The 17215-nt window shown below is 43.9% G+C and overlaps 1 protein-coding gene across 5 annotated transcripts in view; it reads left to right on the top strand.

The window, feature by feature from the left end:
- Positions 1-17215, top strand: part of KNG1 (kininogen 1) — a 45423-nt gene that overhangs the window by 5650 nt on the left and 22558 nt on the right. For all 5 annotated transcript variants that reach the window (XM_053311503.1, XM_053311502.1, XM_053311500.1 and 2 more), the window contains exons 2-4: positions 9732-9954; positions 12904-13011; positions 13587-13662. In XM_053311503.1, coding sequence (XP_053167478.1) covers positions 9760-9954; positions 12904-13011; positions 13587-13662 — 379 coding nt within the window. In that variant the 5' untranslated portion in view covers positions 9732-9759. The remainder of the gene's footprint in view (positions 1-9731; positions 9955-12903; positions 13012-13586; positions 13663-17215) is intronic.

Here is a 17215-nt window from a genome sequence, read left to right as displayed (position 1 = left end):
AGGCAGGAGGGATAAGTAAGCCCTCCCCGCCCTTAAAGAAAGGCCCCCCTTCAGTGCCGGTCCAGACTGCTCCGGACCAGGCACATCCCTAGTCCCAAAGTCACCCAGAAAGTATTTGGCTGAATAGGTGTCCCTGTTAACAACTACTACCACCTTCCTGCTTTATTAGAAGTAGTACTTAGCAAGTGTAGCCAGTCACCCCTGTGCTTTTTAAAAGAATCAATAAATCCTCTTTTTCTCCTCCAATTTTTCTTTTGCAGTTCTTTAGAAAGCCAGTCCTCCATTGCCCATAGTGCTATTGTTTGTGTTTACACATTCTCTCTCCAGCAGCCTAGGCTGGCAGCACACAAACACGTGTGTGTGTGTGTGTGTGTGTGTGTGTGTGTGTGTGTGTGTGTGTGTTAAAAGGGCTGCCCCACCCCCATCCCTCCACCCTTCAGTGGTCTCCTCTGTGTCCATTCCATATCTCTGGCTGTCCAATCTCTCATATTTCTGTTCTAGCCCAGCAGCCTACAGGCTTGCCCCCACTGTGAGTGGGGCATTCCAACTGGAGTGCCACCCCAGCCTTTAAGGCGGCGGCGGCAGCAGTGCCCCCACAACCCATTGGCACAACTGAAGTGCCAGTCCCTGTTCTTGGCCCTTCCACCCAGAGACACTCTTACTCACCCCACCCCAGGCCCCCAATTCTTTCCCAACCCACTGCCACCATTGTGAGTGGGGCATTCCAACTGGAGCGCCACCCCAGCCTTTAAGGCGGCAGCAGCAGCAGCTGAAGTGCCAGTCCCTGTTCTTGGCCCTTCCACCCAGAGACACTCTCACTCATTATTCCCTGTTGGGGAAAATCTTAAAAAACATGTAAACTTCAAAAATCAATTAAAAATCAGCCCTTTGCCCAATTCCTTTGAAAGGTGGGTGGTTGCTTCCTTTCCCCAACTGGGCACTACCACTCACCACAGCCTGCTCTAGGCCACCTCAGTACCCCCTCCCCCACAAGGAGCCATAAGTTTGCTGGATTCCCCATTACTCCCTATGAGAAAAATCTTAAAGATTCATAAACTTAAAAAAATAAATAAAAATAAACCCTTTGCCCATTTTTTTTTGAAATTTGGGTGGTAGCCTCCACCCATTAGGCACTACCACCCCACTTTTTTGGCCCCAGGGCCAATTTTTCTGATCCAAATCGATTCAAATTCGGATAAATTCGGATCCAAATCAAATCTGGGCTGATTCGGATGGGTCAGATTCGGACACAAATCGAAACGGAGGTGTTTCGATTCGAGTACAAATCGAATGACAAAAAATTGTTTCGTGCACACCCCTACAAGACCAGCTCTCCTCCTATTGTATCCATTTGAATCTGTAACTGACATTTCCATCAGTTCCCCCAACTGTACTTTCAAGTGGCAAACAATCACAGAAGCTGATGACAAAGGTGTGCTATCCCTTTAAATGCCACAGGCCTGGGACGGTTCTAAGCCAGCTGACACCTGGGATGGATTCTTCAGCCTTGAATTTTTCAAACAAGCTTGGCTGCTGTTCCCTGATGGCTTGCTTGAATTCTTGCAGTTCTCAATCTGGTCTCTCTTTATTTTATTTTATTTATTTATTTCTTAGATTTATATACCGTCCTTCCAAAATGGCTGAGGGTGATTCACAACATGATAAACAATTAAAACAAATTAACAATTAAAATCAAACTATTAAAACTGGGTAGCCATTCCCCAGGTTATCAGTATCTAGCCAGCAATGACTCTCTTCCCTGGTAAACTGACTTCCTGAAAGGGAACAGGCACCATAGCTCTTTGCCTGCCCTTCCTCCTTCAGCTCTGACTCCATCTTCAGCCTTCTTCCTAAGACTTCCATCCCATGCAGTATCTTCCACCCAATCTGCCTAAAACCCCCATCACAGGCCCTTAAGTGTGTGTGTGTGTGTGTGTGTGTGTGTGTGAAAGAGAGTGATGTGCACACACTGCCTTGATAGTGCTGCCCAGAACAAAACTCTTTCTGCTCACTGATGGTAAGAATTAGACGGAACGCTGGTTGGGAAGGCAGGCATCTCATAGAAACTGGTGGGGAGAGAAAACTTAAAACAATGCTATTGTAGGACTGAAGGGAAGATTATCAAGTGACTTATAGAGTGAATTAAGATGCCATCCACTTCAGTTTCTAACTAACCTGCAGGAACTGGGCTACACAGGAACACATATATGCAAACTATTTTATTAGCATAGAATTGTGCTTTCTTCATAGTTACAAGTGATACTTCATTTGAAGTATTTATAGTAACCTATAAGTAACAGAGCCAGCGTGGTGTAGTGGTTAGAGTGCTGGACTAGGACCGGGGAGACCCGAGTTCAAATCCCCATTCAGCCATGATACTAGCTAGGTGACTCTGGGCCAGTCACTTCTCTCTCAGCCTAACCTACTTCACAGGGTTGTTGTGAGGAGAAACCTAAGTATGTAGTACACCACTCTGGGCTCCTTGGAGGAAGAGCGGGATATAAATGCAAAATAATAATACATAATTATATTATATACAATGTTATGTACATAATTACATAAAATCTTTGTGTATTAAATTTTGAATACACACTAGTTGTATTTCCAATTTTTATTTTTCACGATAACTAAGGGTGCTCAGCAGAGTGTTGCATCTGGGCGCCAGATCCCCTAGAGCTGGCCCTGCACCAGCTCATCTGGTGACTACACAGAGACGGGCCTTCTCTGATGCTGCCCCAAGACTCTGGAATGTGCCCCCTGCTCCAGAAGGGCCTCCCCATCTCTGATAACTTTTGAGAAGTTTTTTAAGACACCTTTATTCACCCAAGCTTTTTAACTAGACTTGTGGTTTTAAATTGCTTTAATTTATGTTTTAAATTTGTTTTATTTTACTGTAAAATATCATAGATGATAGTTAGGAACATAGAAAGCTGCCATATACTGAGTCAGACCATTGGTCCATCTCGCTCAGTATTGTCTTCACAGACTGGCAGCAGCTTCTCCAAGGTTGCAGGCAGGAATCTCTCTCAGCCCTATCTTGGAGATGCTGCCAGGGAGGGAACTTGGAATCTTCTGCTCTCCCCAGAGCGGCTCCATCCCCTGAGGGGAATATCTTACAGTGCTCACACATCAAGTCTCTCATTTATAGAGACAGACAGACAGAGCGATCTGGCCACAGTTACCCATGCCTTAGTCACGTCACGGCTGGATTACTGTAATGCGCTCCATGTGGGGCTGCCCTTGAAGAATACCCGGAAACTGCAGCTAGTAAAAAATGCAGCAGCCAGGGTTTTGTGTGGAGCTGCCCAGTGGGAGCACATCACATCCATTTTGAAAGAGCTGCACTGGCTACCAGTTTGTTTCCAGGTCCAATTCAACGTGATGGTTTTGACATTTCAAGCCCTTAACATTTTGGGCCCAGGATACCTGAGAGACCACCTGCTCCTAAGGGTTGCTGCCCACTTGACGAGGTCATCTGAGGGGGCTCTGCTCAGGGTGCCGACAATGAAGGAAGCTTGGTTGTCGTGCATGCGGGACAGGGCCTTCTCTGTTGCTGCCCCCAGACTTTGGAATGCTCTCCCAGTGGCTATTCACTCTTCGGTCTCCATCATGGCTTTTAGAAAGCATGTGAAGACTTGGCTTTTTACTCAGGCTTTTATGTGAGTGTCTCCATTGCTGCTTCTTTGGATATTGTATAGTTATTTTTATGTATGTATTTTTTTAAAAAAAGATCTGTTTTTATATTTTAGCATAATGTTTTAATTGTGTGATTTTTATACTTTTTTAATTTTTTCTATATGAACTGCCTTGTGATTGTTTTTAATGAAAGGCAGTATATAAATTTAACAATAAATAAAATAAATATTTTTTTAATTTTTAAAAATTGTTTTTATTGAGTTTTATTTATTGTTTTGTGTGCACTGCCTTGAGATTTAGGTGTTGGGTAGTTTATAAATATAAAAAAACAAACAAGCAAACTGAGAAGTTTAACATAGTATGTTAGCAACATAGGAAGCTGCCATATACTGAGTCAGACCATTGGTCTATCTAGCTCAGGATTGTCTACACAGACTGGCAGCGGCTTCTTCAAGGTTGCAGGCAGGAATCTCTCTCAGTCCTGTTTTGGTGATGCTGTCAGGGAGGGGTCTTGGAACCTAGATGCTCTTCCCAGAGCAGCTCCATCCCCTGAGGGGACTATCTTACAGTGCTTACACTTCTAGTCTCCCTTTCATATGCAACCAGGGTGGACCCTGCTTAGCTAAGGGGACAAGTCTTGCTACCACAAAACCAGCTCTCTTCTCCACAAAACCAGCTCTCTGGGATGTTATTTGATCCTAGTTCTGTATGCCTTCCCTCCTTCCCCTCACCTCACATCAAACCTGTTTTGAAACTGAGGGGTTTGTTTTTCCCCCATCAGTTTCTGGTCGTGGCAGTGTGACCTGCTGTTCCAAGAGAGAAAAACATACAGTTCCTCACAAGGTATTCCCAAACATTTGGGCTCTTTGGACCCTGGCCAATAGAAAGGCGTTTTTAAATGCCACATAATATTTTAACCCTTTCTTGTAGGGTAATAATAGACAGAATATAATTTAGCAAGGAGGGTGGGATGATGTTGTATGTATATTGACATCCACATGAGGTCAGTGATGACCTCCCAAAGCATAGAAAAGCTGATGATAGTCCCTCTCTGTCCCCAGATAGCTTTTTGCCTATTCACAATAGAGATACGCTTTTTCCTTTAAGGATTCGTTCTTTATCAAAGGAGAAACAGTAGGTCTGTTCTTGAAGAAGATGGTGAAATGGGATTTGGTGATAGAGGGAAGTCAGAGATGCTTAATGCCTATTTTGTACCTGTCTTCTCCTGTAAGGCAGTTTTGGCCTAGCCAGGAAACAGATGCACAAATGGAGAGAAATGCCTCAAGACAGACCAAGAAGTACGAAGAGAACATATACTCGTTAAATGGATTTAAGTCTCCAGGCCCTGATGGGTGAATTTAAGAAACTATTCACACGCGCACCGAATACTGGGCTAAGGAAGCCCAGCCTGGTTTTCGGTGTGCGTATGTACCGCCGGAGCCACACAGCTCCCGGTGATGGCAAAGCGGAAAGCCTGCTTAGGGAGCCTGCCACTTAGCCCAGGTTTTGGGTGCAAGGGCATCCAAAAAGCGCAAGAACCTGAGGGGTATACTCGTGTGAAATGCACAGGATCATCTGCAGGGGAGGTAAGTTTTTCATGGCTTCCTCCCCTCACCCCATCCAAGCCCATTCTCCAATCATGAGAATGGGCTCTAAGTCTCCAGGCCCAGGTACTGAAGGATCTTGCAGAGGTGGTCTTAGAACTACTGTTTTGGAATTGTTGTGAACTCCTAGAGAGTTGGAGTTTACTAGTTTAGTGGATCATAGCAATGCCATGGACATAGTGTATCTGGATTTCAGCATAGCATTTGACAAAGTTTCCACAATATCCTCATTGACAAGTTGGTAAAATGGGTGCACCCACTAAGACACCAAGATCCCTTTTACATGTACTGGGACACCAAGATCCCTTTTACATGTACTGGGCGCGTTCCAGATTAGCTGCTCAACAGCAGCAAAATGCTTCCATTCAGGCAAATCGCATTCAAAACATAAACAGCAGGGGGAGCAGTCTCCCGAAAACGAACAACCCAAAAACCCAGCAATTTTCTTACACCGGATATGTGTGATGTCACTAGCACTATATTGCAGCGATTAAATTCGAAACAAGGCATTGGAAATATAAACAGTCCCTGCTGTCAGTGTTGGGATTGCGGTGTCACAATGCCGGAAGTGTGGAAGCACACTTCAGAGATACAACACGACTCCATTGCAGGGTCTAATCTGGAAAGTGCCCTCACTAGATAGCATTACATGTAAAAGGGATCTAGGTGTCTTAGTGGTGTCTTAAGGATCTAGGTGTCTTTAGTGTCTTTCCACTTTTGCGCATAAACTATCCTGGCCACTGTGGTTGCATACATAAAAAATTTTAAATTTCTTCTAGGAAGCTCTCCTTCTGTTATCCCCAGCAGGAAGGACTCTGGCCGTTTGAGAAATGCCATTTTGAAAATTTTCTTCAGTTCATTATATATCATATCCCAAAAGGCCTTTGCCCTCCTGCACGACAACCACATAAAAGGAAAGTTCCTTCATATGCTCCACATTTCCAACATTTGTTTGAAACACATCAACGCTAGTTTTTTCGGTGTCAAATACCACCTATACATCATCTTATAATTTTCTATTAAGGTATAACATGCAGTAAATTTTAAATCCGTTTTCCATAATTTTTCCCAAGCAGCCATATCTATATTATGACCTATATCTTTAGCCCATTTTATCATTGTCGTTTTGACCATTTCATCTCGTCTCCTCCAAAAGCAACAACTTATACATCTTAGAGATTAGTCTTTCATCATTTTCACACATCTCCTTCTCAAATCTCAAGATTTGATCTAAAAACCCAACCTTAAGATCCTTTTTATAAATTTCATTTAGCTGATGATACTGAAACCAATTACTAACCATACTTTGTACTTTATGGGATACCCATAATGGAGTTTTGCACTCCACTTCCATCAGACTCCTTCTTACATAATGATTAAGAAAATCTTTATGCACTTTAACTTTATCGTACCACAAATATGAGTGCCAGCAAAACCTTCTATCAAATCCTTCCAAGTCAAGTATTCTGGAATTTCTTAATGTTATCCATTCCTTCAACTATGCCAAGCAAACAGTGTCAAAATACAACCTTAGATCTGGCAGGGTAAGATCTGTCTTTTGCTTCTGTTAAATTCTTAAATTTGATTCTTGGTCTTTTCCCTTGCCAAACAAATTTAGTTATATCCTTTTGCCATTGCTTGAAACAAGTAACGTATTAATTATAGGGATAGTCTGGAAAAGAAATAACATCTTAGGTAGAACATTCATCTTCACAACCGAAATTCTAACTTTAGGAAGACTTTCCTAACTGTAAGAGCAGTTCAACAGTGGAACATTCTGCCTCATGCTGTGGCATGCTCTTCTTTGCTGAGCGTTTCAAACGGGCTGGACAGCCATCTGTCAATAGCACTTTCCTGCATGGAGCGGGGGTTTGGAATAGAATAGAATAGAATAGAATAGAATAGAATAGAATAGAATAGAAGGATTGGTTGGTACATATGACCTTCCAATTCTAAGATTCTGTGATTTGGGCTTGATTGCGGGGGTTACTGGTCCAGGTTCACCCTATATACAGTGGGTATTGAAAAGAATCACCCCCTTTGATAGACCTTAAATTCTGGATCCCTTACATCCTGAAATAAAAACACAAAGAAAATTCCCTTCACCAGCTGTACTTATCCAATGCAACCTATAACACCCAACTGAAAAACATCACAATTACAGTCCAGAAAAAGTGTCAGAAATAAAAAACAAGGATTACTGAGATTGAAAAAGGATCACACACACACACCCCAATGTCAATATTTTGTTGAACCACCTTTTGCTTTAATAACAGCCTTGAGTCTGTTGGGATACTTCTCTATCAACCTTGCACATCTAGACGGAGCAATATTTGCCCACTCCTCCATACAGAACTGTTCAAGTTCGGTCACATTGGATGGTAGGTGTTGGTGGACTGCTATCTTCAAATCTCCCCACAGATTTTCTATGGGATTTAGGTCTGGGCTCTGACTGGGCCACATGAGGACGTTCACTTTTTTCTCCTTCAGCCACTGTGTGGTCAATTTTGCTGTGTGCTTCGGATCGTTGTCATGTTGAAAGGTGAATCTTTTGCCCATCCTCAACTGTCTGGCAGAGGGTAGCAGGTTTTCTTCCAGAATCTGACGGTATTTTGCCCCATCCATTTTTCCTTCTACCCTAACGAGAGCCCCAGTCCCTGAGGCAGAGAAACACCCCCACGACAGGATGCTGCCACCTCCATGCTTCACTGTAGGTATGGTGTGTTGTGGATGGTGAGCTGCGTTGGATTTACGCCAGGTGTACTGTTTGGTGTTGAGGCCAAATAGTTCAATCTTGGTCTCATCTGGCCATAAGACCTTTTTCCATTTGGCATCAGAATCTTCAAGGTGCCTTCTGGCAAAGCTCAAATGAGCTTTAATGTGGCCTTTCTTGAGAAGTGGCTTTCTCCTTGCGACCCTCCCGAACAAGCCACATTTTTTCCACAACACACCATACCTACAGTGAAGCATGGAGGTGGCAGCATCCTGTTGGGGGGTTGTTTCTCTGCCTCAGGGACTGGGGCTCTCATTAGGGTAGAAGGGAAAATGGATGGGGCAAAATACCATCAGATTCTGGAAGAAAACCTGCTACCCTCTGCCAGACAGTTGAGGATGGGCAAAAGATTCACCTTTCAACATGACAACGATCCGAAGCACACAGCAAAATTGACCACACAGTGGCTGAAGGAGAAAAAAGTAAATGTCCAGTCAGAGCCCAGACCTAAATCCCATAGGAAATCTGTGGAGAGATTTGAAGATAGCATTCCACCAACACCTACCATCCAATGTGACCGAACTTGAACAGTTCTGTATGGAGGAGTGAGCAAATATTGCTCCATCTAGATGTGCAAGGTTGACAGAGAAGTATCCCAACAGACTCAAGGCTGTTATTAAAGCAAAAGGTGGTTCAACAAAATATTGACATTGGGGGGGTGATCCTTTTTCAATCTCAGTAATCCTTGTTTTTTATTTCTGACACTTTTTCTGGACTGTAATTGTGATGTTTTTCAGTTGGGTGTTATAGGTTGCATTGGATAAGTACAGCTGGTGAAGGGAATTTTCTTTGTGTTTTCATTTTAGGATGTAAGGGAACTAGAATTTAAGGTCTATCGAAGGGGGTGATTCTTTTCAATACCCACTTTATGTGTGAGGATTTGAACCTGGGACTCCTGCTCTGACACCTAATAGTGTATCCACTATACCAGGGGTCCTCAAATGTTTTGATACTGTGACCTTCCTAAAATAATAGTTGGGTTGCCAACTCTGTCCAAAGCAATACAGACACACACACCCCAGCCCCCAGCCAATATTTTTCATAATATCAAACCATTAACATCCCCAAGATTGCTTTCAGCTGCCAACTGGAGCTTCATTCCAATTCTTGGAGATTCCAGCCAGTTCTGGGGATTTGGCAACTCTAACCCTCAAGTCCTGACAAACTCCATCCTCTAGAGATTGCCCCTGTGGAGAGAAGGGGACTCCTAAGTTCTGGGAGCAGAACAGATTCCTAAGTTCACCATTTTCCTCTGTAGCATACACTACCGGTAGCTTTGCTCATGACCACATTTTAAGCCCCAGGCTATACATTCTCTGAACATATCTAGAGGAAATGTTGACAGCATAGCATTAGCTCTGAACCACAAAGACTGCAGAATGTCCTGGGATTGCAAAATCTCGCCCAGTGCTGGCAGTCTGCCTTTGGACCCTGACATTCTGACATGTTATTCCCTGTAATCGGAACAGCAGGTGGACAAACTTGGTGTCATAATACTGAAGGGTTTTTTTTTAAAGAAAATAAATCAGATGTTTGGATAACCCAAAAGCTTGTTTGCACTGTACACAGAGTGTGACATGAGTCCATCAAGTCTCCCTGCCCACTTTCTGTTTTTGTTTGATTACTTCTCCTTAAAATAAGAACAGTCTGTTCTATCACTGCCAGCAAAGGATCCTTTGGAGGATCCTTTAGAAGAGTCCTGTCTTCTCCCTCTCCAGGTTCCAGAAGGAGTTGCTTAGTCCAGTTATGGAGCTATTCATTCTACTAGTCCTCGGCTTGTGCTGCCACCATGCCAGTTCCCTCCAGGATGATGAAGTCGACGTAGATTGTGATGACCCAAACGTCTTCAGCATTGTGGATCAAGCAATAAAAGCATTCAATGAAGGAAAAGCAACCAGCAATGTGTTTGCTCTCAATGTGATCCTCAAAGCTAAGAAAAAAGTAAGTACACTTTGCAACAGCCCCTACGACAGAAGGAAGGAAGAAACCTCTTTCTTGTACCTTTTATGCATAAGGACTAGAAACTTGCTGTGGAAGAAGGAATGTCATAGAAATTAATGGGATTATTTCTGGAACCGGGTGTTCTAGAACTCTTGAGCACCAATTCTAGAACAAGGCGTTCTAGAATTCATGAGTGTAAATACTTTGCTTTATGTAGTTTTCTCTCCTATAGTGTGTTCTCTCTCCCTCTCCGATTTAAGAATGAAACAAAACAAGAGCCAATGCATTCATCATCCTCATTGTGGGGACTTCACACTGAATGTTCCAAAGGTGTTCATTGACAGAATACAGATTTTTTTAATTTATTTTTTTACAAACAGATAGCAACACAAAAATGGACTCAGTCTGAATGATACAGTACTGGAAGGACTGTACCATGTGATTTTGCTGAACACATAGCCTGTGTCTAAGCCAGTTGTATGAAATCAAATACCCCACCTTAAATCCCAAATCCATGTGTATGTCTGCATGTACAATTTTTTAGGCATAAAATTCAAACAGATCTTTCTTTCCAGCAGTCAGACTCTGGCTCACCAGTCCTTCTCTTAGAGAGGCTTTCATGCTTCCGTTAGACGCAAAAAAAAAAAGCTCCAGATCCTCTCCTCCAGGAATGCTAGATACCGTATCTCACCAATGGTAGCCCTATTCCTCAAGACAATGGCTACTAAAGGTGGAAATAAGCAGCCACGTACTATGATATACAAATCTACCACATGGAAGCCTGTAACACATAAGTTGGTCATTATCCATTGTGGCCAGGAATAATGGGAGTTGTAGTCTAGCGTGCGAGAGCCCCAAGTGTAATTGCTAGTTGCCTATGCCTAAAAGTTAGATTATGAATCCTCCCTCCTTCCCTTTAGGTCTGGAAATTTAATTGTGCTTATTTTCTAATAATGTTTTTAAAAGGAACATATGAGGATGGAAAATACAGAGGTGGAAGTAGCTTGCACCTTCCTGCTACACCAGATCCTTGCTGAATGTTGCATCAGAAATGTAGCATAGCACATTCTTACCAGCTGCTGCTGCTGCTTTCAAATGCTAGAAACATGCAGAGTGGCCCTTATAGATCAGCCCAAGGGTCTAGTATTCTGTTTTCAACAGGGACCAGCCAGTTGCCTTCAGAAGCTCACAAGCATTGCATGAAGATGATGGTCTTCATGTTTTTCTCTCCCTAGCATCTTTTATTCAGAGGTACACTGCCTCTGCACATGGAGGCTCATTTAATTTTCATGATTAAGAGCTACTGATAGACCTACTATGCTCCCCGAAATTGTATTAATACTTTTCAAAAGTCATCTAAGCTTGGAGCCATTCATGTGAAGTTAAATCTACTCCAGGTTTGATATGATTATTATTGAAAAACAATTGGGAAGGGATGTGGAACAACATCCCTCAAACCCTTTGATCCTGCCTTTTTTCTATGGGTGTACCAGGCAAGATTTGAGACCTCTTTTAATGCATAAATAAAACAGATAAAAACAAAGATCAAACACATTTCAATGCTCTATCTCAAACAGCTAGAGACTCTTAAGATTAAATACAGCAACTGAAACTAAATAGCCAATCCAAAAGCAGGAGAGAGGAGGGAGGGAGAGATGACTATATAGAACACATTTTAACCCTTTTATAAACCAATAAATTTAATTGCCTCTTTCATTTCCTCTCTAACATTAATAATTGGTTGCAGTTGTTCAGTATACATGGCCTCTTTTATCTTATGCTTTACTTTATTTCCTTCAATAGCCCAAACAAACATTTTTGTTTGTACAACTCTTCGTCATGTATTTCTTTCATATGCTTTGCCCAGGGTTTCAATTGGTTTTTAATATGTTGCATGTCTGCCAAATGTTCATTATACCTTCTTAACAGGGGTCTCCCTGTCTCCCCAATGTAAAATTATTCATATTCCAGACATACGATCGTATACATTGTTCCTTTAATTTGGCAACAACTCTCTTCCTTCTCACAAATCAAACAATCCCCGCTCTCATATTTACTGTCATAACACATTTGCCCAAGTTTGTAAGATCTTTGTTTATAATCTATCTGTTTTATTTACGCATTAAAAGAGGCCTCAAATCTTGTCTGGAGTAGGAGAGTGTGCTTATATCATCACCTATTGGCTATGTTGCCTATGGCTGTTAACAACTATTCACAATTGCTCTTTTCCCAGTGTTTCCTCCTCCACTGCTGCTTTGGGAGCCATATTCTCTGTTTCATTCTTCTTCAAGTGATCCCAACCAATCAGTGATCATGTACTGGGCTATGTACAGTGTGGTATAAAGTTAAGTTGTGCCCTCGAGTTGTCGACTCCTGGCGACCACAAAGTCATGTGGTTGTCTTTGGTAGAATACAGGAGGGGTTTACCATTGCCTCCTCCTGTGAGATGATGCTTTTCATCACCTTCCTATATCGCTGCTGCCTAATATAGGTATTTCCCATATTCTGGGAAACATACCAGTGGGGATTCAAACCAGCAACCTCTTGCTCACTAGGCAACCTGGATGGCTTTAAGAGGGGTTTGGATAACTTCATGGAGGAGAGGTCTATCAATGGCTACTAGTCGGAGGGCTATAGGCCACCTCCAGCCTCCAAGGCAGAATGCCTCTGAGTACCAGTTGCAGGGGAGTAACAGAGGAGAGAGGGCATGCCCTCAACTCCTGCCTGTAGGCTTCCAGCAGCATCTGGTGGGCCACTGTGTGAAACAGGATGCTGGACTAGATGGTCCTTGGGCATGATCCAGCAGGGCTGTTGTTATGTTCTAAGCCTCATCTAAAATGCCCGTGATAACAATGAAGAAATCCCTTTGAAATATTTCTCCCACCCAACCATTTGCTGCTGCGTCTCTCCTCATGACAACAATGACCACTTGAACTGTATTTCCTCTAGGTGGGTCCTAGTGAACAATACACCGTGAACTATTCAATAAGGGAGACCATTTGCCCTGCGGGTTCTATTTCCTGGAAAAAATGCCAGTTAAAACCAATCTCTGAGGCAGTAAGTACCTGTATCTCCCTTTCAGAGTGTCATGTATATGTGAAAACTCAGCCAGCTGGTGCAGCGAGGAAGAGCACCAAGAGTTTAATGCATTTAATAGACTGGTGGTGGGTCGTCTAGTGCAACAAAGCATTGTATGGAGTTAGAACAGTATGTGGAGAAACTCAAGCACATAGCTAGGGGAGAGTAGAGTCATGTCCACTCCTCTCCCCAGCAGCCCTTCGTGCACTGGCCACACCCCCTGCATGAGAAATCACACACAGGGGGCATGGCTAGCACTAGGAAGAGTCCCACTTGGCCCTCTCTAGCACCCCTTTTCCAGCCGGGTTCATTTTCTTCTGGGTATTTTCTTTGTTTTCTCCTTCACAGGGGTAAGTGTACAGATAGGCTCTTTGAAAACATTGGTACTGGTTTGTATTTTACCTGGGATGCATTGATTCACCCAATAGTTTTAACATAACTTTGACTACTGGGAGGGTAAGAATGGTGAACCAGCAAACATGTTGCAACTGGATTTCTATATGCGGGAGATAAAAACTCATTGTTGCCTCTCTGTCTCCCCCTCCCCCTTGTAGTCCACAGGCAATTGCACAGCCCATATTCACATCAGCGAGGGCTTCACCATTATGGAGACATGCATCCTATACCCAGGTACGCAAAGCTTCAGCTTAGCACTCAGGAGATAACCCAATGGAAATCCAGTCACTAAGTTTGGCCAGAATAATGGTTCATATTGATAAATGTTATGAAAGGTTCCCCAGGAAAGCACCATGATGGAAGCACAATGCCAAATATTGTGATGTAGGATTTCATTCAGCAAACAGAGAGTATGAAATTGTGAGGTAGGTAGTTGTGGGGTGTTAGGAACATAGGAAGCTGCCTTGCATTGAGTCAGGCCATTGGTCCATCTAGCTCAGTATTGTCTACATAGGTTGCAGGCAAATTCTCCAAGGTTGCAGGCAGGAACCTTAGCCCTCTCTCTCAGCCCTGCCTTGGAGATGGCAGGGAGGCAGAGGTGATAAGAACATAAGAACGGCCCTGCTGGATCAGGCCCAAGGCCCATCTAGCCCAACATCCTGTTTCGCACAGTGGCCCACCAGATGCCGCTGGAAGCCACAGGCAGGAGTTGAGGGCATGCCCTCTCTCCTGCTGTTACTCCCCTGCAACTGGTACTCCTACTTGGCATCCTAGGTGCACCTAGGTAATTTTGGAGCCTGGGCCTAAAGGCCTTTGCCCCCCCCCCCCCCCCGCTGCAAGTTAAACATCACTTTTTAACATGTAGGTACTTCAGGGCAGGAACCACACCACCCAGAACAGACTAAAGAGGATTTGGGGGGCCCCAGGGGATGTGGAGGCTCTGGACTTCAGCCCTGAAGTTCAGGGGTAAGAGCGCCCCTGCAGGGAGGGAACTTGAAACCTTTTGAAAAACTCCCTTTTTGCTGCCCAAACTGAAGCTTAACATGTGACCAGCTGGGATGGGGAAGAGGGGTGTGTGAGAGGGCAATACACCCGCTTCGTACACCCCTAGCCCTTCCTCATCATTGCTGGGATGCACTTTAAGCTTCAGGCTGAGTGGTGAAAAGAGAGTTCATCATCCAACCTGAAGCTTAAAGTACATCCCAATGCAGTAAGGTGATGGGGTGACAGGCAGGGGAAGCAATACTCAGGTACTGAGGGCAGGGCAGGATGCCCTCACTCTCTGCCTCTCATGGAGGTAGTGTTTGAGGCCATCGCCTCACCTTGCCTCATTAAGGAGCTGCCCCTGGGCATTTTTCACACAGAAGGCTTTACTGCAAGCAGAGGCGTATCTAAGGAAAATAGTGCATAGGGCAAGCACTGAAATTGCGCCCCCTGTCCAAACATCTGACACCCAACTTTCAGATAACTTTACTATAATATCAGTTTTAAAATATAAGTCAAGTTTTTAAAATTTCAAAAACTATTTAGCAGTGGACGTAGCCAGACCAAAAAATGCTTGAAAACTACAAATTTCAGTATGCTGGGGCTCATGAAATACCCAAATACTATGTGGAGGTGTACTTGGAAAACTAAACAGAAGTGCCTGTCTAATTCTCTACTATGCATCTACTAGCATCACTATTACAGAAGTTTTAAAAATAAATGGAGAATTTGGCTTTTCCCGGATACTCTGAGAATAATTAAAGGATATGCAGAGTAAACTGTGTCACTGCTTGGAATATATTCTAGTATTTCAGGAAGACAGTTAAAATGAGAGAAAGAGAGCAAGAAACTCCCAGTGGGCCTTAATACTAAGGATTTCACACTGATTCAAAGACAAACTCACCATTAATAGCCATATTTTTAAGACACCACATTTAACTCACTTATCATAAGAAGCAAAGTAAGAGTAAATGAATACAATCCTAGCTCATAAGCTTCAGCTCAGTATTCACAAGCCCTGATTCTCTGTACATAGTGCCAAACTGAATATGTGTACAGTGACTTATATATTTTTTTTACCTGTAGCCCCTTCAGGGTGCTTCCTATAGGCTGTGGGGGAGGGGGTCTGCAAAGGTTACCCCTCCTACTGCTGGCCTCTAGGGCCTCGCAGAGACCATTTGAGCATGTGCAGTGGCCATTTTTAAAAATAATTGGTTTTTTTTTTAAAAAAAAAAATGGCCGCTGAAAACAAAATGGCCACCATGCATGCTCAAATGGCCTCTGTGAGGCCTGGCATGGCCTAGGGCCTCACAGAGGCCATTTGAGCATGTGCAGTGGCCATTTTGGTTTTGGTGGCCTTTTTAAAAAAAATTAATTTTAAGAATTTGTGCCCCCCTTCAAGTGGCGCCCAGGGCACGTGCCCTGCCTGCCCTACCCTAGATACGCCCCTGACTGCAAGTTTACTGGGAGGCTTGACTACGAGTTTGAAATTGCCCCCAAATGGCTTAGGCCTGGGTTACATGAGATAATGTCTTTCCCTATAAGATCCCCACTGCTTATTAAGATCATCAGGAGAGAGGCCCATCTTTGGGTGCCATCAGATCATCTTGTGGCAACCTGGGATCGGGCCCTCTCAGTTGTCACACCTAAGTTGTGGGATGCACTTCCCAGGGTATAAGAGGCTTAACATCTTGGGAGGCTTTCAAGAGAGCCGTAGAGACCCATCTTTTCAGCTTGGCTTTTAATAATATTGAATTGTTTTAAATAATATTGAATTGTTTTAAAAGGTTTTTAAAATGAGTTTTATGTTAATCTATTTGAACTGCTTATGTTATGTTTTATATTAAATTTCAGTGGTCTAAATTTTGGATGTGAGCCCTTCTGGGATGGACGCCATATTAGATAGATAGATAGATAGATATGGGGCTGTAATTCAATGTAGAGCACCTGCATTTCATGCAGAAGGTCCCAGGTTCCTGGATCTCATGCCAGGTTCCTGGCACCTCCTCCGGGTAGGGCTGGGAAAGGCTCTTGCCTGAAACCTTGTAAAGCCACTGAAGCTATTCTGACGATCACTGAAAACTTGGCTAGGGGAGCCCAACCCAGTTTTCAGTGATCGTCGGAACCACCGGGCTTGTAGGCAGGCCTGGTGGCTCCACGGCAGCTAGCCCGCCTGACAACCCCTCCTTTTAAATGAGGTTAATAGAGCAAGCACTCTGTTTTTCTGCTCCTGTGTCAGCCACGGGGGACCCCAGGACTGCGCACTTGCACAGTGCCTTCCTGGGGTTCAGGCGGCCGGGGGGCCACACAGAGGTGCTCCCCTTCCCCTGATCCCCAGAGCTCCAGACTGAGACGCGGCCAGGTTAAGCTAAGCCCACTCTCCCTCCAGGCACTTCACGCTAATCATGTGCAGCGCCTCACTGCCAGTCAGAGAAGACAATACTGAGCTAGATGGACCAAGGGTCTGACCCGGTATAAGGCAGCTGCCTCTGTGCCTGACTGCCATCAGTCAGTGAGACGTGGGAACAGATCTGGTGCAGTCTGCAGACACCTCCTCATCTTCTCCTCCAAGTATGGGAAAGGAAGGATTTGCTGCTGCCTTGATCAACTCCCCTCTCCATTTTCTGGTAATCTGCGAGGTGAAAGCCAAACACATCATGGGGCCCCAAACAGGGCTTTGCCCAGGGACCTCCAGCCTTGTGCAGCTGCTATCCTGGCTGGGTCTTTAATTAACTATTTCCTCTCAGTTTTCTTTTATTTGTAACAGTGGAACTAAAATGTACAAAGCAAAAAAAAAAAAAAT

This window comes from Hemicordylus capensis, chromosome 3 (assembly GCF_027244095.1).
Source record: "Hemicordylus capensis ecotype Gifberg chromosome 3, rHemCap1.1.pri, whole genome shotgun sequence".
NCBI classification, from domain to species: domain Eukaryota; kingdom Metazoa; phylum Chordata; class Lepidosauria; order Squamata; family Cordylidae; genus Hemicordylus; species Hemicordylus capensis.
The sequence above is the reverse complement of the archived record's forward strand: the minus strand, read 5'-3'. Positions and strand labels throughout refer to the sequence as shown.